Source organism: Megascapheus bottae, chromosome 18 (assembly GCF_031878675.1).
Source record: "Megascapheus bottae isolate mThoBot1 chromosome 18, mThoBot2.hap1, whole genome shotgun sequence".
Classification (NCBI taxonomy): domain Eukaryota; kingdom Metazoa; phylum Chordata; class Mammalia; order Rodentia; family Geomyidae; genus Megascapheus; species Megascapheus bottae.
In genome coordinates, this window is record NC_143526.1 from 48,338,689 (window position 1) to 48,360,506 (window position 21,818).

Consider the following 21,818-nt stretch of genomic DNA (forward strand, 5'->3'; position numbering starts at 1 on the left):
GTAGCTAGAATTACAGGTGTGAGCCACTGTGCCCAGCTCTTTGTGTTTGTGTGTGTGTGTGGGGGGGTTGAATTCTGGCCTGGGCGCTGTCCCTGAGCTCTTTAGCTCAAGGCTACCACCCTAGCCCTTGAGTCTCCGCATCATTTCCCTGTTTCTAGTGGTTAATTGGAAATAAGAGTCTTACGTTCTTTTGTGCCCAGGCTGGCTTTGAACCCTGATCCTCAGATGTCAACCTGCTGAGTAGCTAGAATTACAGGTGTAAGCCACTACACCCAGCTATTTGATTTATATTCTTACCATTAATTTTTTTGTGCTGGTCCTAGGGCTTGAACTCAGGGCTTGGCTGCTGTCTAAGAGTTTTTGTTCAAAGCTAGTGTTTTACCATTTGAGCCACACCTCCACTTCTAGCTTTTTGGTGATTAATCAGAACTAAGAGTCCTCACAGACTTTCCTGCCTAGGCTGGCCTCAAACCATGATCCCCAGATCTCAGCCTCCTGAGTAGCTAGGATTATAGATGTGAGTCACTGGTGCCCACTTTGTTATTTAACTGTTCAATTCTGTAATTTATGCATTAATCATTGTATTTAGAAGCCAAATGTGGTAGTGCACACCTGTAAACTCAGAGATGAAGGGGAATCAGATTCAAGACCCGTCTGGGGGGAAAAGACTCCATCTTAACCAAAAAGCCATGTGTTGTGGTAAGAATAATAATCCCAGCTTCTCAGGGGCATAGGTAGAAGATCAAGATCTGAAGTCCTTCCCAGGCATCAATGTAAGATCCTATCTGAAAAATGTTTAACGTAGAAAAGGGTTGAGAACATGATCCAAGTGGTAGAGAGACTGGCAAATGCAAGGCCCTGAACTCAGAGTCTAGGTATTTACACGCTCATCTCACACTAGGATAAAATAAGTGTACTGTACTAATCTTTTCACATGTTTGTTACTTTCAGGGTCTATGTATAACTTTTGCTTTTGTTTCTAGATGGTTAGATGTTACTTTCTGTAGTCTGGAGCCTGAGCACCTATTGTGGTCCCTCCTGGCTGAGAGGTAGGTAGGTTCTAGCTGAGGTTCTGGCCTTTCTGCAGGAGGCTGTTGCTAACTGTGCCCTGGTGTGTGTGTGAGTGAGTGTGGTGTGTGTGTGTGCGCGTACACGCTGGTCCGATGGTCCTAGGGCCTGGCACTGTCCCTGCGTTGGGCTAGTGCTCAAGGCTAGTGCTCTACCACTTGAGCCTTAGCTCCAGTCCTGGCTTTTTGGTGGTTAATCAAAGAGAAGAGTCTTGGACACAGTGCCCAGACTGGTGCTGCTGGGGCCAACCGGCAGCAAACCAGGGTTCGCAGATTGGGGTTCCTGAAATAGGGGACAAGGACTAGGAAGAAAAAGAAGAGAGACAGACACACCGGGTCCGGGATGTCCGCAGTCCAGGCAAAAACTGCCGGGAGACTGCCGCGTTTATTTTCCACTCCCCCTTCTTTCCTCCTCCTGACCCAGGGAACCTCCAGGTGTTACATTCATATGGTAATTCTCAGGTCATTTACATAGAATAGGGCCAGAAAGCAATAAGACAATAAAGCCATCGTCTGATGCAAGTCAAGGTACAGTTTAATTCCACTCTGGCTCCCAACAGGTGCGGCAGCATGCGACACTCTTCAAGTTCCAGTTACTGGTTATTTTGAGATAGGGCCTTGTGGATTTTTCTGCCAGGGCTTTGAACTACAACCCTCCGTATCTCAGCCTCTTGAGTAGTTAGAATTACTGGCGTGAGCCACTGGTGCCAGCTGGTCTTGTACATAAATTTTAGAAAGTTAAGAGACAAAGCTGAGCTGATTTATTTAGTCAGAATTGCTCATTTGACTTCCATCAATTGGCCGCTGGAGGTTGGACTCCCTGGGGAACAGCTGTCCCACAAGGGCCTGGGGGAGCAGGTTGCACCCTTGCTCAGACGTTGAGGTTAGAGCGCCTCCCTGCCATCTGGTTTGATGCTGAAGTACAGGGATGTGTTCACCTCAGCCCTGTCTGGTGCCTGAAACATCGGCATGTGGCCCTTACCAGTAACTGTGACAGACAGACATGAGGTCACCGCTAACGTTCCATGGGGACTTCATGCCGTCGATGTGTTGCTTCTTTGGCACATACTTGCTCGTGTAACATGTCCCCTTCTGACCCTTGGTGACAAGTGTGTATTGTGTCAGGCCCTAGTTTTGCCCCTTCCTTCCTTCTTTCCTTCCTTCCTTTCTTCCTTCCTTCCTTCCTTCCTTCCTTTTTTTCTTTCTTTCTTTCTTTCCCAGTCCTGGGCTTGAACTCAGGGCCTGAGCACTGTCCTTGGGCTTTCTCACTACTAGAGCTCTACCACTTGAGCCACAGCACCACTTTTCTATGTATATGGTACCAAGGAATTGAACCTGGGTCTTAGTGCATGTTAGGCAAGCATTCTATCACTAGGCCAAACTCCCAGCCCCTGGCCTCTGTCTTTCTAGAGAGACCATTGGCCCTTGCTGGGGTCAAGAGAAGCTTGAGCTATTTCCTCTTCACTGCTAGGCCCCATCCTGGCTGTCCACCTGCTGGGAGCCAAGTCCATCCTTCCACCTGCAACTGCAGCTGGCTTCTGTGCCATGCTCCACTAACACTTGCTCCTTGTTATCTGTGAAGAGCTGAGCTCATAGACCTATCTGACAGCAGTGTGATCGAATCCCAGCTCTGGTCATGGTTGGATTGCCCGAGGCCTGGATGGAGAGAGAGCTGAAAGCTATTAGGAAGTGAGGCTCTGTAGATGGGCGGGCAGGGGCTGCTGGGGTAGGGGTTCTGGTTTGGGAATAGGCTGCAGGAGTCTGAGCCTTCTCAGATTTCTGTTTCCCTGGGCTTTTGAGGTCGAGGAAGTCATATTTGTCTGGAGTATGTGTATTGTGGTGTGTGTGTGTGTGTGTGTGTGTGTGTGTGTGTGTGTGTGTGTTCTAGGGCATCTGAGGGCTTTGGTCTGTGTTTTCCTGTTTCTACTGCTGTCCATACTCTTTTGTGTCTACTCATGTGCCTGTATGTGATTTGTTGGCCATTCCTGAACATATACATGTTCACTCTTGCCTTGGGACAACTTTGTGTATATTTGTTTTCGTGTGTCCACTGCATGTCCTTATGTCCTTACATCTCAGCTGTAATATAGATGCAGAGATGAGTCCTGGGAGACAGTTTGGGATGCTTTGACCTTTCCTGGTCTGCTTGCTTTGTCCTCTTCTGGTTCTACAGGTATCCTAGCAACACTGCTGGTAGTTGCCTAGCAACCAGGTCCCCATCCTTGGAGAATGAGCAAGGCCTGCCTGTGGGGGGAAGGCCTGCTCTCCCTCACAGAACATGCCATGGTTCAGTGGGAGCTGGATACTTAGGGCAGAGGTTACCCATATGGCCTTGTCATCGCAGTGGACTGTGCCTGTGAACCCTATGCTGAGAAGAGTTCACAGGAACCCTTTAGCCATGTGCATGCCAAGGCTCATTTCTGGGACCTGCCTGTGCAGAGGTGCATGGGGTGGGGGCATAGCTCCAAGCGACAAGTGAAACTGGATTTCCGTATGTTTCTACACTATTGATAGGCCGTCTCACACCTGTGAAGCTTCATCCGCAGGAGAAGGATCTCAGTGGCCATTGCTTATGCGATGCCCAGTTTATGTTTGTGTTGGCCTGGACATGCAGTAGGTCCAGCAACACATAGTAGGCATGGTACTAGTACTGGGCCCTGGGTCCAGGCAATCACCTATGTGTTCACAACAAGACCCTTACCCTGAAAGCTGGTCAAGTCAGGGCAGTTGCCCGCTTGCTGCTGTGTCAGCCTCACTGGACACCTGGCTAAAGGCACATTTTGGGGCAGGGAGGCAGTCCAGAACCTGCATGTTGTTGGACATCTGCATCTGCTTCCAAGTGAGCAAACGTCTCCTTGAGTCTGTGTCTGGGTTCCTGTGCGTGTTTTCATTTGTGTCTGTAGATGTCTCTGTGGTGGGACCTAGTCCTTTCTGTGTGGGGTCTGTGAGTCCATCTCTTTATCTTGTGTTTGTCTCCATCTGCTACAGGGCCCAGCGGCACTGGGTGGGCCACAGTCCTGTTTCTCATGGCCCCCTCCCTTTGCTTGCACAACCCCGCCTGCTCTAGAGCTGCAGCCTCCTTCCCCTCCCCCGCTCCTGGCTGCCGCACTGACTGCTGCGTCTCGTCTGGAATCTGCTGAGGAGCGCTGCTGAGGAGCGCGTGCTCAGCCTGTGCAGACCCTGCGTGGAGAAAAGGGGTAGTGCCCAGCCCATTCTGCTCTTGTCCACCCCATGTGCTGTGGAGGGCTGGGGTCACCTCAGTCCCCGCTCTCAAGGAGGTTTTGGAGGTAAGGACTGGGCTGGGGTTGGGCAGAAGCCCTCCAGGGGGGGTGGGGCTGGGGCTGCTCAGCAGGGCAGGGAGGGGCAGAAGGAGACTGTGTCCCGAGTTTGTGTCCTGGGCATTTCTGGGAGAACCTTGGTCTGGTGTCTGGGCATGCAGGAGGGCAGTTTGGGCGGTTCTGTGTGCATGTCCGAGTGTCTTAAGCCCCTGTGTGTGGATCCATGTTTCTGTGTAACCATCTCCATGCAGCTGCCGCCTCTGCAGCTCAAACGGGAGGGGTTGTGTTGGTGTCCTGTGTGTGTCCTCTGCCTGGGTGGCCCTTCTTCCCAGGCGTGCGTGTGCACGTCAGTGTCTTCACAGGTGTGTCCATGTGTCTTTGGAGGCCTGTGGGGCTTCGTGCGGCTGCTGGCTGTACCCCTGTGATCCAGGTCTCCCGCAGGCGACTTCTAACACTGGTCTTTCACTCTGGTGTTCTGTCCCAGGTGCTGAACGGAGTGGCTCTGCAGGGTGGCGGGATGGAGTCCCTCTTCCCTGCCCCATTTTGGGAGGTCTTCTACGAGAGTCACCTTCAGGACAACCTGTCCCTCCAGACCACCAATCACACTGATCTGCCCCCCAGACTGCTGTTCAACGTCAGCGACAGCAGCTTCCTGCCCCTCGGCCTCAAGGTCACCATCGTGGGGCTCTACCTGGCTGTGTGCATCGGGGGATTGCTGGGGAACTGCCTCGTCATGTACGTCATTCTCAGGTAGGCTAGGCCTTACACGGTCCTTTCAAAGTGTGGAGGGGAACTGAGGTGACGGGTTCTTCTGGATGAGCGTCCTGCTTTCTCCATTAAATCCTCTTTCTTTCTGTCTGGGCTGAGGCTCTGGGTATTCAACTCCTGCCCTGTCCCCATTTGTCCAGGGCTAGGCATCACCACCTAGAACTTCGGTGTGAGCTGCAGTCAGGCTCTGTGCCAAATGGTTTGTGTGAATGGCCTCATGGGGACCAGAGCAAGCCCAGGAGATGGCTCTTCCCAGCCTGCCCCAGACGAGCAAAGGGAGACATGGGGCACGGTGCTGGGAAGGGCCTGAAGCCCCTTCCCCGTGGCTCTAGGGCTCTCTGCTTGTGGTAGGAGGCTGGCCAGGGCGACCTTCGTCTTGTGGGCAGAGACGAACAAGCTTGGGGCTAAGGGAAGACCACTAAGGCTAGATAGTTAGGTGCTAGGGATCGTGTGGGGGCCTTGCTAAGGGCATCCTGGGAGGATAGCCCGAGGCGCAGGGTGGGTGGGCAAGGAACATGGACAGGGAGTGTGCCCTGGGTCAGTGTGAGACGAGCAGTGATGGAGCCGAGCGCCTTTAGGGGGACTGGGGACACTGGAAAGGTCTTGAATGCCAGATTGGGGGGCACTAGGTTGCTGTGGGAGGTACCTGAGCGATCAATAATGGCACAGCTAGGGGGAGGTTTCTCTCTCTCCTTCCCTTCCCTTCCCTTCCCTTCCCTTCCCTTCCCTTCCCTTCCCTTCCCTTTCCTCTTCCTTCCTTTCTTTCTTTCTTTCTTTCTTTCTTTCTTTCTTTCTTTCTTTCTTTCTTTCTTTCTTTCTTTCCTTCTTTCTTTCTTTCCTTTCTTTGCTAGTCCTGGGCTTGGGCTCAGGGCCTGAGCACTGTCCTTGGGCTTTCTCACGGCTAGAGCTCTACCACTTCCGGCACAGCACCACTTCTGGCTTTTTTCTATGCATGTGGTACTGAGGAATTGAACCTGGGGCTTCCTGCATGCACTCTACTACTAGGCCAGACTCCCGGCTGAGGTTTCTTTCTTTTAAAAAATGGTTATTATAAAGGTGATATACCAAGGGGCTCTAGTTATATAAGTCAGGTAGAGAATACCGTTTCTCTTTTGGCTTTTCCCCCCTTAGCCTTAGGCCTGGGTGCTGTCCCTGAACTCTTCTATTGCTCTGAGCCATATCTCTGCTTCTGGTTTTTCTGGTGATTCATGGAGACAAGAGTGTTGTTGACTTTCCTGCCTGCGCTTTTTTTTTTTTGGTTGGTGGTGGGGCTTGAACTCTTACCACTTTGAGACTCAGCGCCACTTCAAGTTTTCTAGTGGTTAATTGGAGGTAAGAGTCTCACAGATTTCGTGCCTTGGGGTTGGTTCTGAACTGAGATCCTCAGATCTCAGACTCCTGAGTATCTAGGATTATAGGTGTGAGTCACCAGTGCCAGGCTAAGAGTACATTTCTTTTTGGACAATTCCACTCCTTCCTTTACTCTTTCCCAGTTTTTTCCTCCTATCCTAACCTATAGTTCATTTTCAGCATAGTGGCTAGGGAGGACACTGCTGAATTTGTTTACTCTTTGTTCATTTCTGTGAGGTTTCTTTTGTTATTATTAATGTTTTGGTTCCAGTCCTGAGGCTTGAACTCTAGTAGAAATTGTCTCTGAGCTTCTTTTGTTCAAGACTAGGGCTCTACCACTTGATCCACAGCTCTACTTCTTGATTCTTCCCTTTTGTTTTCTTTTTTTCTTTCTTGTTTTTTGTTTGTTTGTTTGTTTAATAGAAGAGTCTCATAGACTTTCTTGCTGGCTTTGGACTGTGATCCTCAGATCTCAGTCTCCTGAGTAGCTAGGATTACAGGCATGAGCCACCAGTGAGAGTTCTTAATAATCTAGGTTGTTCTCCCTTATTTAGAAAGAGGCAGGTCTGAAGGAAGCAGTCATGGTCCCCTATGATCTTCCAGATCCCAGTAGAGGTGTTGGGGTGGAAGTGTGTTAGTGGAGAGAGGTCAGGGCCTGCTTTCCCACATTCTCTGAGGTTCCCCAGCAAACCCTACCTCACCTCAAAGTAAGCCATGGGTATGCAGTGTGTGCGTGTGTGTGAGTGTGTGTGTGTGTGTGTGTTTGTACGCGCGCGCACGCGCGCGATGTGCATGTAATATTCTATGTCTCTCCTAACTGTTTTGGCCCACTTCCTGGATTAGAGGTCAGTCGTGGTCAGTAGTGGTCAGTGGCTACACTGGCAAGGAGTAAGGCCAGATTCCAAGCATCAGAATCATCTGATCTAAGCCCTGCTTTGCTTTTTTTTTTTTCTCCATCTCTAAGGCCTTACAAAAATGAACTAGATCTACTGAGCTTGTTTTTTTCCTTCATAAAGATAAAAATGGTGCTTTTATGGACAGGTGAGGAGTGCAAAGGAAGGGATGACATTGTCCAAAAAAAGAAATGTAGTCATTGCCTAAGAAATGGTGCCCTAATAATAACAACGAGATTGTATTAACAATAGTGCGTTTGTGAATCTCAAATGAGGTTAAAGTCCATGTAAAGAAATTGGCATGGAGATCCACCCCCCGCCCCTTCCTCTTTTTTTTTTTTTTTTTTTTTTTTGCCAGTTGTGGGGATTGAACTCAGGGCCTGAGCACTGTTCTTGGACTTTCTTTTCCCTCAAGGCTAGAGCTCTGCCACTTGGGCCACACCATCACTTCCAGCTTTTTTTTTCCTCCTGTGTATGTGGTACCTAGAAACCCCAGTGTTCATGCATGCTAGGCAAGCACTCTACCACTAGGCCAAACTCCCTGCCCCAGATCCACCATTTTCATGGTCATTGTTACATTGTTAGTGTGGATAAGGCCTCTTCCTGCTTAGTCTTCATCTCTTTCTTTCTTTTTTTTTTTTTTGCCAGTCGTGGGCTTGATCTCAGGGCTGAGCACTGTCCTTGGGTTTTCTCAAGGCTAGAGCTCTACCACTTGAGCCTCAGCACCACTTCCGGCTTTTTTTCTATGTATGAGGTACTGAGGAATTGAACCTGGGTCTTCGTGCATGCTAGGCAAGCACTCCACCACTAGGCCGAACTCCCGGCCCTTCATCTCTTTCTTTAAGGGAATTAAACCCCAGGTTCCTTTATGGCAGCTACACTGATGTAGAATATTGTTGTCTCTACTGCTGTCCCCACGGCACCACCACCACTACCAACATAAGCACTAGCACCCTTACCATCACTATATTGCTATCCTAATTATCTTAATCGATCATTCCATTAGCATCATTACCCACCACTCCACCACTACCACAGCAATAACATATACTTATCAGTTTCTTACAGAATTCCCAGTCTTGTTTCACACACTTAGATCCAGCTATATCCTATCATTGCCTCTCTTCTTCCTATCACCGTTCCTTTTTATGTCCCCCATCACCTTTTCTTTTCTTTTCTTTCTTTCTTTTTTCTTTCTTTTTTTTTTTTGTGGCTACTGGGGCTTGAACTCGGCCTGGTGCTGTCCCTGAGCTCTTCAGCTCAAGGCTACCACCCTACCCTTGAGCCAAGCCCCACTTCCTATTTTCCAGAGGTAAATTAGAGATAAGAGTCTCAGGTCCTTTTGTGCCCAGGCTGGCTTTGAACCTCGATCTGCAGATCTCAGCTTCCTGAGTAGTTAGGATTACAGGCGTGAGCCACACCCAGCCCTATCACCTTTTTATTTCCATTGTTACACAGCTGTGAGAAGTAGGAAGACCTTTGGCCTGGTTTTAAAGACTTCAGAAACCTCTGATACTTGTAGGCCAGCAGTTGAGTCTGAGCAGGGTCTTGAGGGAGACTCAGAGGCAGGAGGGCATGCTGGTGCCCCTTGTGCTCTAGACTGGGCAGACTAGACTTCAGGGCTTGCAGCCCTTTGGCGGGTGTCAGAATCACATGAGGAGCTTCGTGAGGCTTTCTACCCCCATGCCTGTCCTCCAAGTCTGACTTGGCTGGCATGCTTCCTTGGGTTGGGCACTCTGTTGTGTGGCCGGGAAGACTGGACTCTCTTTTGTCCTTGGCCTCTAGGTCTGGGCACAGTGGCCACCTGGAGACTTTCTTTCCCTGTTCTCTCTGTAGGCACACCAAGATGAAAACAGCCACCAACATTTACATCTTCAACCTGGCGCTGGCTGACACTCTGGTCTTGCTGACGCTGCCCTTCCAGGGCACAGACATCTTGCTGGGGTTCTGGCCGTTTGGGAACGCTCTGTGCAAGACAGTCATCGCCATTGACTACTACAACATGTTCACCAGCACCTTCACGCTCACTGCCATGAGTGTGGACCGCTATGTGGCCATCTGCCACCCGATCCGAGCCCTTGACGTCCGGACCTCCAGCAAAGCCCAGGCTGTCAACGTGGCCATCTGGGCGCTGGCCTCGGTGGTGGGTGTTCCTGTTGCCATCATGGGCTCAGCCCAGGTGGAGGATGAAGGTCAGTGGGCAGCCCCTCCTCCCTGCCAGGCTCCCACAGGTTGCTAGCAGCCTCTCTGACCTTGTTTCTCTTCTGCAGAGATCGAGTGTCTGGTGGAGATCCCAGAGCCCCAGGACTACTGGGGCCCCGTGTTTGCCGTCTGCGTCTTCCTCTTCTCCTTCATCATCCCCGTGTTGATCATCTCCATCTGCTACGGCCTCATGATCCGGCGGCTTCGCGGCGTCCGACTGCTCTCGGGCTCCCGTGAGAAGGACCGGAATCTGCGGCGCATCACCCGGCTGGTGCTGGTGGTGGTGGCTGTGTTCGTGGGCTGCTGGACCCCCGTCCAGGTCTTTGTGTTGGTCCAGGGCCTGGGCGTCCAGCCTGGAAGCAAGGCGGCCGTGGCCATTCTGCGCTTCTGCACAGTCCTGGGTTATGTCAACAGCTGCCTCAACCCCATCCTCTACGCCTTCCTGGATGAGAATTTCAAGGCTTGCTTCCGCAAGTTCTGCTGCTCGTCTGCCCGGCACCGGGAGATGCAGGTGTCGGATCGTGTCCGCAGCATTGCCAGGGATGTGGGCCTTGCCTGCAGGGTCTCAGAGACCGTCCCGCGGCCAGCATGACTAGGCGTGGAGCTGCCCCTGGGGCCGGTCAGCCCGCAGAGCCCCTCCACACCCAACACGGAACTCACACAGGTCACTGGTCTCTAGGCAGAGCCCGCAGCCCTGGAGGGCTTCCCTCTGGCCCAGGGGAAGGCCTAGTAACATCCGGGACGGGTCAAGGCACTCGGCTCCTCTGCGGCCTCTCAGGCTCAGCTGCTCTCCTGGAGCAGGGCCGGAGGGCACACGAGGATTCGGCCTGGAAATCCCCACAGCACCGGTGGACATGTCTCATGAGTCAGTGTCCACACGTTCTCCCCAGCCTCTCCCCTTCAGCGTCAGCTGAGCCCTGCCTGGATGGGCTCCCTCCTTGAGGTCTAGCAGTAGTCGTGTGGTTGTGTATGTCCTATGTGCTATCAGCTGTTTGCATGGCAAACAGGATTCCGCCGCCCTCGACCTTGCCGGGTTGTGTCTCCATGGGGCCACTGGATAAGCTTTGTGGTGCCCGGGAGTACAGCGGGCAGTTTCTTTGGAGTGTGGCTGGCCCTCAGCTTGGAGCTGCTCTGACATTCAGCCTGTGGGTGCCGGGGTGTGGCCACGTCGCCCGGGAGGGGGAATGGGATGGATTCACAGGTGGAGGCCTTGAGTTGGTCATGTGCTGGCAGCTTTCTGAAGGGTCTCCTCACACTGCCTCCTACAGCCTGTGGGCCTGGACCTGTCCTGGCCCTACTCCCAGCCACCTTCCCTTCAGGAGGCTCATGGGAGCTCTGGCCCAGAGGCTTTCCAGTGAGCTTTCTTCCAGAAGGTCCACTTTGAAACTACCATATGAACGATCGTGTTGTGGACCATGAGGCGAGCTCTGCACTCGTAAAGCCAGTGCCTTGTGTGCTGGTCTTGACAGCCTTATCAGGGCAGGATACATGCTCTATCTGGAGGTCCCATAGCCTCCCAGGCTTTCCCACACAGACCTCCTTTGCTTGAAATCAGAAGCCAGCAGCCTGCCATTGGACGGACACTTGGCAGCCTCACACTTTCAATGGCTCTCCATTTACAAGCCTCAGTGTGTCTCTGGAAAAGGCATGAGCTTGCAGACAAACAAGAGTTTGGTTTCACATGCAGAGCCAGTGTGAGGGGTTTTGCTTGGCAGGGCTTGCTTCAAGGACCATCTGGGTTTGCGGGGCACGCGAGGGGTCTGTATCTTGGGACTTGTACCTGTGGGCACCAGGAAAATCAGATGGCTTTGCAAGTGCTCCTCCTACTGACAAGAACTGAAGTACCCATCACATTTACAATCACAGAGACTGTGATCAGGTGACCTCTGAGGTAGCACTGGGGAACCTGGCAGGGGTCCTTCCTGCAGGACATCCAGGTGAGAGCTGCCCGCCTGTACTATGCTTTTCACCAATAGTGAAAACTTGGTGATGTATACATCTTCATGTATTTATGCATGCAATAAATGTATTTCTCTGTGCATGTGTTCAGCTCTGGCTCTGAACTTGTCTCTGGCATAATGAAGGAGGGCATAGTAAACACCTGCTCACCGACTGGTGCTGTCCTTAGAAGAGGTGTTTCTGACTTGAGTCACATAAGGACTGGATGTTGGAGGGATTTCTCCAGGATTGGCACCTGGCAGGATGGGCTGTGGGACCAGGTGGATAAGATTTTCTACTTGTTTTGCCCCCAGTAGAAGCTCTAACAGGAGGATCTCATTTGGTGGGAGGGAAACTAGCTCATGCTGTTACAGGGGCTGAAGCCTCCCTTTCTGTACAGTCCCCAAACAGTGGAGCCACCCTCTCTCCTTCCCTCTGGGACAATGGCAGACGCCCTTCTCATGCGGAGTTCTCTTCACTGTAATTTTTTTTTTTTTGCTAGTCTTGGAGCTTAAATCCAGGGCCTCGGGGCTGTTCTTGAACTTTAGTGCTCAAGGTTAGTGCTCTATCACTTTGGCTGTTTTGGTGATTAATTGGAGAAAAGAGTCTAAAAATCTCATGACAACTTTTCAGCCCAGGCTGGCTTTAAACCACGATCCTCAGATCTCAGCCTCCTGAGTAGTTAGGATTACAGGTGTGGGAGCCATTGGTGTTCCCCCTCTTCCCCCCGTTTCTTTCTTGTGCTGGCATTGGAACTTGAACACAAGATCTTGTGCTCTAGTTTGGCCTTCTTGTTCTTGGCTGATGCTCCACCACTTGAGCCATGTCTCTGTGCCAGCATTTTGCTGGTTAATTGGAGATGGATTCTCATAGACTTTTCTGCCCAGGCTGGTTTTAACGAAGATCCTCCAGGTCTCAATCTCCTGAGTAGCTAGGATACCAGGTGTGAGACGCAGCAACAGACATACATTGTTCAAATAGAAAACTCCGCATCAGGGGAAAGTTTGTCAGAGTAGGCCCCACTGCGGTGGTGACAGTGCTCTTGGGAGCCACATGGCGTGGACCTGGTTGAAAGGGCTCACGTGAGTGGTCTTAGGCTTCTGACCTTCCTGCCAAATGGTCAACCCCCATCAATGTCTGCAGGAGGTGGTGAGCAGGCAAGCAAGGTGAGGGAATCCTCACAGGTGAGTGTGCCCCAGTACTCCAAGGCCACACTCCTCCCTGAGTCCTTTCTGCCTCCATCCAGACCCTCATCCTCTTCTCCCCCTCCATATGCCTCTGCTCCTATCATCTTCTGGGCTTGGTCAAGTCCAGCTTGTTGGGAATTTGTTTTCCTCCTTTTTGTAAAGGGAACCATAGAACTTTCCTTACAGGGTTATGGGGTAGGTAGTGGTGGGCAGGAAGAAGTCAGGGCCCCAAGGGACCTCAGGAAAGACTGAGTTCACTGGCTTCTTGACTTTGCCACCAGAGGGTGCTGTGGGCTTAGGGTAGGCCCAGCAGAGGGCCTAGAGAGGTTGCCATGTCAGTGGCCATGACAGGGGCTCTCTGGGCTACTTGGTTGAGTAATCCTCCCTTGGATATGAGGAGAGCATAGTAGGGAAACAGGTCCTGGTGAGAAGTTCTCATTCCGTTCTAGTCTTGCTGGCTCCTGGTTGTCCCTGCGTCTTGGTTCTCCCAGTCACCCTAAGGGATCTGCAGAGGGAGGGAGATTTATTCCCATTGCTATATTGTGGAAGAGCAACGGAGCCATCTAGAGAATCAAGGGTCTGGGCCTTCAGAGGAGACTTGGTTGTCACCCACTGTATAATGACATCTTCCTGGGATCGGAGTGGGAGGCCAGATCCAGGGTTCCTAGCCTTGTCTGAGACTGGCACACTCAGCAGCCTGTCCCTGCCCCCATCGGACCTGCACCTTTTCTCACCTTGTTCCTCTATTACATGTTCATTACCCTACACAGCGGGTTCTCTTACTTCCATGCCTAGGATGCACGAAGCTCTGGGAAGCGTGATCAAGCTTTGGCTGGCACCCTGGAGAGCCTCTTACCTTATGCAGGAACATCAAGGAGTGGTAATTACATTCTGTTGGGGGTGGAAAGGTGCAGCTTGTTGTTCTTGGCAGAATTACGATGTGGGTGGTGGTTTTAAAAGTACATAGCCCTCAGTGCAGCCCCATATCATGAGGATACTCAAGCAACTCAGTGGAGCAATCGCACCCTACCAGCAGCTGTGGGACTGTGCCTTTTCAGAGGACCCCTCAGCCCCTCTCCAGCCTCCAGAAGACTAAAGCCTTGCTGGCATCTTGCCTGAAATCGATGGGACACTGAGCCAGAACCACAGAATAAAGCACTCATATTTCTCAGTAGCAAAACATTTATTATTTCTCAGCTTCTAAATTTGAAAAAAAATTAGTATACAGTATTAGCAAACTAATACAATGCTGGACCAGGGACAATACTGGTCAGATGACATTGTCATTTTGAGCTGATGGAAGCCTGGAGAGTGAAGTACCCCTGATCTGAACTCAGGCAGAGGACCAGACATCTGACAAGCTGGAACATGGAGTGGGCTGGGGCGGGTCATGCATGCTAGGGGGCCGGGGGAATGTCGATCTCTGAGTCGAGAGGACTCACTGCAGGATGAGGCTTGTGAGCCAGCTGGAAACCAGGGCCAAGAGTGGGCACTTGCTCCAGACCCACCAAGCAGCCTTGGCGAGCATGCCCTCGACCCACAGCTTTGGCGGCTGGTGATCCTGGAGCACCTGGTATTACACAGTCTCTGACCTGGGGCTCCAGAATGTGGCTTCTGCAGCAGGCAGGCCATAGCCAGGCCCCAGGGCTACCCAGGAAGGAAAGGTTTCAGATCCAGACACAGTGGCTATCTGTTGGGACATAGCTACTAGAGGCTAGGACCTGCGTTCTTTCTGCTGTCTCAAGAGGCAGTGAACGGCAAGGGCCTCACTGGTTGTGTCTGCATGGTCTGTATCTGTGGAGAACCCAGGGATGGGGTTTGAATTCTGACCAGGACGGTTGCTGTTCCTACACGGAAAGAGATAAGATGGTGGTGGTGTTCAGGTCTCTCTCTACGGTACGGAGCGGGTTCGGCGCCCCCGGCACAGGACCATGGTCTGGAAATTCTTGCGGAAGCGATCATCCAGAAAGGCATACAGGAAGGGGTTCAGGCAGGAGTTGGCATAGCTGAGGCAGGTGATGGCATAGGAGAGGGCAATGACCAGGGGCGCCTGGGGCACATCTGAGGTCAGAGACACCACAGAAGCCAGGTGGAATGGTGCCCAGCAGAGGAGGCACACTGCCAGCACGGTAAGGACGAGAACAGTCACCTTTCTCTTGGCCTTGCTCAGGGCCCTGGTGCCGGCGCGAAGCCGCATGGCCCACAGCCTACGCAGCAGGTCCACGTAGAGGACACAGATGGTGCACACAGGGACCACAAAGCCCAGCAGCAGCGTGTAGAGGCGGCTGGCCTTGAACCAGGCCCGTTCAGGCCTTGGGAAGCTCAGCCCACAGCTGGGCACCTGCAGCTCATTGCTATAGACATGTGCAAAGGAGAAGAAGGGCAGAGCCATCACGGTGATGCCCAGCCAGACACACAGGCTGGCCACCTTTGTCCCCCACGGGTGCGTGTGGGCGTGCGGCAGGCTCTCTCGGTGGCCAGCACCAGCAGGTAGCAGTCTGCACTCATCACGGTAGACACTGGAGAAGATGCTGTAGTGGTCGACGGCCAGTACCAGCTTGCAGAGCGGCTCACCGAAGGGCCAGTGCTGCAGCAGGTGCTCAGCAATGTTGGCCCGCAATACCAGGGTGAAGAGCCCGTCGGCTACGGCCAGGTTCAGCACAAACTCGTGGGTCACGGGTTTCATCTTGGGCGCTCGGAGGATCACATAGATGACAGTGCTGTTGCCAGTTAGCCCTGTGGCACAGATTTCAGAGTACACGGCTGGCGGGAGGGCGTAGAGCAGTGACAGTGGCTCAGGAAAGGTGGTGTTGGTGTGGCTGCCCCTGTCCTGGGACAGGTTGGTGCCCACAGAAACAGGGAAGGCGCCAGCTCTGCTGTCAGGAGACTCTGAGCGCCCAACATGTGGCATCCTGGGGAGTTTGAAGGCAGAGGTCTGGGCAGGGCCCGCCTTGGTCTGGGTATTGGGAAAAATAAACAAGAAAAGTTTGGGAACTGGCTGCTGGAACAGAGGTCGCCTCCCACCTGTGGTCCCACAGCCAGAGGGAGCCTGGTAGAGCTCTCTAGCTTCCTGCTGTGAGCACTCTGGGTGGATCAGTTCCCCTCTGCAGGGCCCTCCCGTGAGGGCATCTGAATACCTTCTAAGGATGGTGAATTTGGGGTTGGCTGCAGCAGTCCCCCCTTCCGGGCACCCTCTCTGCACGCACCTCCCCCCGAATCCAAGTCCTCTTGTCCCCTTCAAGCCATGTAGACCCCACTTGCACAGTTGCGCTTCCCTCTACTAACCTGTCTGGGGCCTGTGGCCAGAAGCTGTTGGATGGTGGATGCTCCTGAGCTAGAGGTGACCTGTGGAGGCAGCCCTGGCTGACAGGCTCCCAGCAGGGGCCAGAATCTACCCTCCCGGCAGGGCTTCCAAGCGGGTGACTCAGCCCTAAGGCTTCCAGCCTGGTTCCCAGCCCACCGCTGTGCTGTTAACTGCGGGAGGGAGGGAGGCAGGCAGGTGGGCCTCGATTGCTGACGTGGGACCTGTGGAGGCAGGTGCTTCTCTCCACGTGGCACTGTGCCCCAGTGCCTGCTGAGGAGCGTGCGTATGTCTGTGCATATGTGTGCTGGTGTGCTCGGGGAGTTTACCACACAGGCACTAAGGACATCTGTACTTCTGCCTAAGAGTGCTACCGCCCTGGACACACTTACTTGTGTATATACTAAGATATGAGTGTATCCTGGGCCTACTCCTGAGTGGGAGTGGGGTGCGGCCCATGCCATACGTGTGTATTCCGTGTGTGTGTGTGTGTGTGTGTGTGTGTGTGTGCTGCACGTGTCTAGTGTCTACGGGCCTGTGGAACATGTTGTGCTCATGTGCTGCACGTGTCAGCCTCATGAGGTTTCTGAGGGTGACTCCTCCTTGCCTCTAAGGGGTCCACTTGTGTTGTGGGCTGAACACAGGGCCAGGGACTGTAGATCCTCAAACAGAAATGGGATTTTTTTGGTTACAGGAAACGTAGAAAATTCTTTTTCCTAAAAGGGAGCACAGACCTATGCAAAAGCTGGACTAGTGAAGAGAGGCTCTGGAGAAAGGTGTTTGCTCCTGGCCCCTTCTGAGCTATTAGGGGGGCTACTGGGCAGGGGGAGCCACACTTTGCTCCTGTCTCTGTCATGCTCTTCCCTTGGGCACCTGGCACAAGCTGCCTCTGGCTGTGCTGAAGCTGAGGTGAGTGGCCTTGGGGGCAGACAGTTCCTTAGTGAGGACTCGCCGGCTGGAGGGGCTGTGTGTTTTCAGTCTGGGGAGATGTGGTTGTCCATGGAAATGGAAATGGAAACAACTGTCCTCTGGATTTCAAGGCCATCACACGTACTTGGAAGGCTGGCTGCAATTCCATTTTATTCCTTTCATTTATTTTCTGTGTTTGTGGTACTGAGGAATTGAACCCAGGGCTTCATGCATGCTAGGCAAGCACTCTACCACTAAGCCACGTTACCAGCCCCGAAGGCTGGCTTCTTGTATGAGTTACTGTGTCAAGTCTGTCCTTGTGCTCCTCTGGACAAGATCAGGGCAGGAACCTAGACAGTTGCCCTGCATGCCCAGAAGGCACCAGGCCTGAGACCTTGTCCAGGAACCCTGTGGGCGGGCCCCCACCTCTCCCTATAGACTCAAATATGTAGACACTCAGCGTAGAAGCTGCATGGATGGCAGGGTCCTAGGGGCAGGGCTAGCACTGGGTCTGCGTGTTAGGGAAACTCTAACGGGAGGAAGTGGGTTCCATGAGGTCGGGAGCTATAAATGACCACGAAGAAAGATTGGTCAGGCTGAGTTTTGTGATATGGGGGTAATTGTAGGGGGCAGAGGTATTGGATAAATTTATGGCTCCTGGAAATCGGAAACGTAACAGTGGGATCAAGGCGTTGACAGAAGCATGGGCTGGGTCAGGCAGCAGCCAGGGAGTAGATGGCTGAACTCAGTCTCAGCACCTGGACACAGGGTGTAGCCAGGCTTCCTATGACCCAGACAAGGCTGTGGAGTGCGTCTCATCTCATCGGACCTGACCACAGGCTCCAGACAGGTCGGCAGAGAGAAGGGCAGCTGTGTAGGTGGGGTATACAGAGCTTGAGGAGGGCAAGAGTGCTTGGATTCAGAGGGTCTGGGGCTGCACCTGGCGGCTGTTCAGAGAAGTGGCTTTGAGTCTGCTTATTGTGCAGGGGGTGAAGGAGTGGCTGGGAGGGGAGATTGGTGCAGCTAACCCCAAATCCACCATCCTTAGAAGGTATTCAGATGCCCTCCCAGGAGGAGACCTGCAGAGGGCAACTGATCCGCCTAGAGTGCTCACATCCAGGTTCCCAGCTCTCTTGCAGGGCTCCCTTGGCTGTGTCATGCCTTCTGTTGGCAAGGGCCATTTGAGCCTGGGCTCAGGTGAGGGGAGGCAGGCCCTGAACATTGGGAGGGGAAATTGGGCTGTCTGGGTAGAGGTGTCTGCTCGCCTTAGACCCTGAGCCCTTCATTCATTCACAAATATTTGCCCATGGAATACAACCATGGAGTAGAGGGGAAAGTCCTGCCTCTAGGGGCTAACCCCTGATTGGGGAGGTAGACAGTGACTAGAATACAGAGGAAGGTGAGAGCTTCATGCAAGCAGGTAGAAAGGGGGAGGCTGTCTGCCGGGACCTAAGGTCAGAGTCTCTGTGGGGCAAGAGTGGGGAGCAGGGGCTTGGCAGGGGCCCTACTTGGGTACTGTGGAGGACGGGGAAGTCAGCGATTGGATAGCCGTGGGTCCTGGGCGACCCTTTCTGCCCTATGCTGTGTCTGTGGGAGGCACAGCACTTCCAGGCCTTCAGGAAAACGGCAGGGGCTTTCTGGCCGTCCCATTTGGAATGGCCGAGGGAGAAAGCTATTAGCTGGCCCACCTCTTCCCCGCTTTCCCGCAGGCTCGGCAGGCTCACGTAGGCGGCAGGGCCCACTGAGGGATTCTGGCGTGACTTACAGGCACTAACAGGAAGGAGCAGAATTGCTCCACTGGGACTCAGCACTTGCTCGCTCTGCTAGAATTGTTTTAATCAATTACCAAAGCACTTGTTGGCTACTTCTCTTCTGCTCATCCATAGAGGCCCCATCCACCAAGAGGGATGGAAGGGATTGAACGCAAGCCAAAGGGGGTAGTCTTGGGGAAAGGGCACCTCCCCTTCCCAGGGCTCCCCCCATTCCTCCACCCCCCCCTGGCTGTTCTGTCTCCCAGGGATTCATGGAGGAGTCACTGTGCCTGACTTCCGGGTGTGTCCCTGGGTATCTTAGTGTGTAGAAGGGCTGTCAGCAGAGCTGGAGATGCAGAGTCTTCTGTGATAGGAGAGGACTGGAGAGCTTCACCCAGCCCCCTGTTGTGAGGGTAGGGCAGGGCTGTGGTCACTAGGACAGCAGCAGCAGCAGCTGGATGAGCAGGGAGTGAACAGAGGCTTTCTAGTCTCCAGTGGAGGGGTCACTCTGGCATGCCAGTGTGTGTGGACCCCTCTGCCAGTGCCTTTGCTGGGAGGACCTCCCAGACTCCCAAGACTGGTCCAGAAATGTTTCAGGGCCAATGTTGAACATGAACCTATCTTTTTCTTCTTTCTGAATTTTTGCTGAATGAGCCTTAGACAGGCAAGACAGATCCTGACCTAGGGCTTTCTCTCCCTCTTTGATTCCCTCCTCTTTCTTCCTTTCTTTCTTTCTTTCTTTTTTCTTTCTTTCTCTTTTTGTTTTCTTTCTTTTTTTTTGTGGGTCGTGGGGCTTGAACTCTGGGCCTTGTTGCTGTCCTTGACCTCTTCAGCTCAAGGCTACCACCCTACTCATTGAGCCTCAGCACCCCCTTCCCGTTTTCTAGTGGTTAATTGGAGATAAGAGTCTCAGAGATTTTAGTGCCTGGCCTGGCTTTGAACTACGATCCTCAGATCTCAGCCTCCTGAGTAGCTAGGATGACAGGGCTCTAGTTCCTTCTTTATTGCCATCCTGCCCATAGGCTTGCTTATCTCCTGCTGTGGGGCCAGGACCTGTGCTAACCTGGTTTATGGGCCTAGCACTTGTGAAAACCCTTCTGAGGGGCACCAGTGGCCAGAATTGTTGACCATCTGTGAGCAGATGTGGGAGGGGGAGGAAAGGGGCGGAGTCAAGCCTCAGGCTAGCTTAGGTAAAATGAAGTGGGGCTCAAAAGCCAGGAAGTAAAAACAACAACAAAAAAACCAACAACAACAACCCAAAACAAACCCAACCTCTTATCCCCCCCCAAAAAAACCCCAAATCCCCCAAGCCCCAAACCAATCACATTAATGAATGACTTGATTAGGAGCATACATAACTTTTTTTTTTTTTTGCTCTCACATTCTCTTAGCTACAGCATACAGTGGAAATACACTCCTCTCCATTCTTGCCTAGAAGATTACTGTGGCATAAGAGCCAGACAGGCATATCTTGAAGAAAGATAGTTATCCTGGAAAAGAACATTTGGCAAAAATGATTTATTTGATCATAGAAGTGCTTGCAAAAACAACTTAAACATAGCGAGGCATATCCTTTGTAGGGATGCTCAGGGAGACATGTGTATAACAGTGGCACAAATGTCGTAAACTGACTAGATTTATTATCTTTAGACTGGATTGATAACATCAAACACTGTAACTACAAAAATGACTGCCTAAAGGAATGGTTAAGTTAAATGCCCCGCTCTACCTTCCCAGTATAAGTACACTAATGTTAGAAAGCTTGGTCTGGTTTTTTCATGTGTGTCTTTACTAGGTCAGGTGTGTGCTGTCATTTCCTTTGCTTTCTTTTACTAGATAAATTGCTTCTCGGGGCTGGGAGTTTGGCCTAGTGGTAGAGTGCTTGCCTAGCATGTACGAAGACCCGGGTTCGGTTCCTTGGTACCCCACATACACAGCAAAAAGCTGGAAGTGGTGCTGAGGCTCAAGTGGTAGAGTGCTGGCCTTGAGAAAGTCCAAGGACAGTGTTCAAGCCCTGAGCCCAAGTCCAGGACTGGCAAAAAAGAAATAAATAAATACATAAATTGCTTCTCTTTCCTTACCTTACCTTGTCTTGTGTCAGAGAGAGAGAGAGAGAGAGAGAGAGAGAGAGAGAGAGAGAGAGAGAGAGAGAGAGAGAGAGAGAGAGAGAGAGAGAGAGACAGAGAGAGAATATTTCTTATATTGGTCCTGAGACTTCAACTCAGGGCTTGGGTGCTATCTCTGAGCTGTTCTTGCTCAAGGTTAGCACTTTACCACTTGAGCCACAGCACCACTTCTGGCTTTTCTACGTATGTGGTACTGAGAAATCGAACCCAGGTCTTTGCCCATGCTAGGTAATCACTCTACCCCTAGGCCACACTCCAGGCCTGAGATTCTTATTTTGAGATTGGAGATGAGAACCTAAGAGCTGAGTTGAGGATCATCTTTCCTTCTTCTTTGGGACCTTCTTGAGACTTCAACCAACCCTCAGTGGCAGACCTATCATCTCTCTCCCTGGACTTCCAGCATGGGGAGAGAAGACATAGTCTGGCAGCTAGCAGGACAGGGTGATGGCCCGTTGGACCCAGGGAGCTTTTGCCCATCTTCTTCCCTTTCCACTTACCTGGAACCCACTCCACTCCAGAGGATGGATGTTTGTTTTAGAAGTTTCAGCTACCTCTGAGGACGGTCAGTTCCAGTGCCTACATGACCAGAGCCCCAACACGCGCGTGCACATGTCTGAATAAAAAGTCCAACCTACACACATACCCACAGTCATACTTGCGCATCATGTTTCGATGAACTTCTCCAGATTGATTTGGACAGGGCAAGTCTGGCTGGCTATCTGGGTGGGCTCCAGTTGGCTGGAGGATTGGGTGGTACAGGGTGTGAGAGATGGGGGAAGTGGGCGAGGCAGGTACAGAGCCCCCTGGATCACACCCTTGCCGCCCTCCTTCCCATTGCATAGGTTTGGTGCATGCATGCAGTCTCATGCTTCGTGACCACTGCATCTTGAAATATCACTCATGATGTTTCAAGCTTGCTCACCTGAGGCCGACACAGCTGAGGCACACACAGGACTTAATGTACTTTCTCAGCCCGCACATGCCAGTTGCCCAGAACCTTTCACATCTCATGGATGTGCCTGAGATGTCCCCTCATGTTCAGAGCCTG

At 52.3% G+C, this 21,818-nt stretch overlaps 2 protein-coding genes across 2 annotated transcripts; one reads left to right on the forward strand and one right to left on the reverse strand.

The window, feature by feature from the left end:
- Positions 1–1,008: 1,008 nt before the first annotated feature.
- Positions 1,009–10,278, forward strand: Oprl1 (opioid related nociceptin receptor 1). Its single transcript, XM_090352912.1, has 5 exons — positions 1,009–1,049; positions 4,056–4,354; positions 4,830–5,095; positions 9,193–9,548; positions 9,627–10,278. Exons 3-5 carry the CDS (start codon positions 4,863–4,865, stop codon positions 10,148–10,150), a joined length of 1,113 nt encoding a protein of 370 aa, XP_090209038.1. The 5' UTR covers positions 1,009–1,049; positions 4,056–4,354; positions 4,830–4,862; the 3' UTR covers positions 10,151–10,278.
- Positions 10,151–21,436, reverse strand: Npbwr2 (neuropeptides B and W receptor 2). The gene is given in 8 exon segments (XM_090352740.1): positions 10,151–10,350; positions 10,584–10,701; positions 14,584–15,122; positions 15,125–15,195; positions 15,197–15,639; positions 15,969–16,028; positions 18,402–18,663; positions 21,414–21,436. Coding segments are annotated over 8 exon segments (1,716 nt in total).
- Between the last annotated feature and the right edge of the window lie 382 nt (positions 21,437–21,818).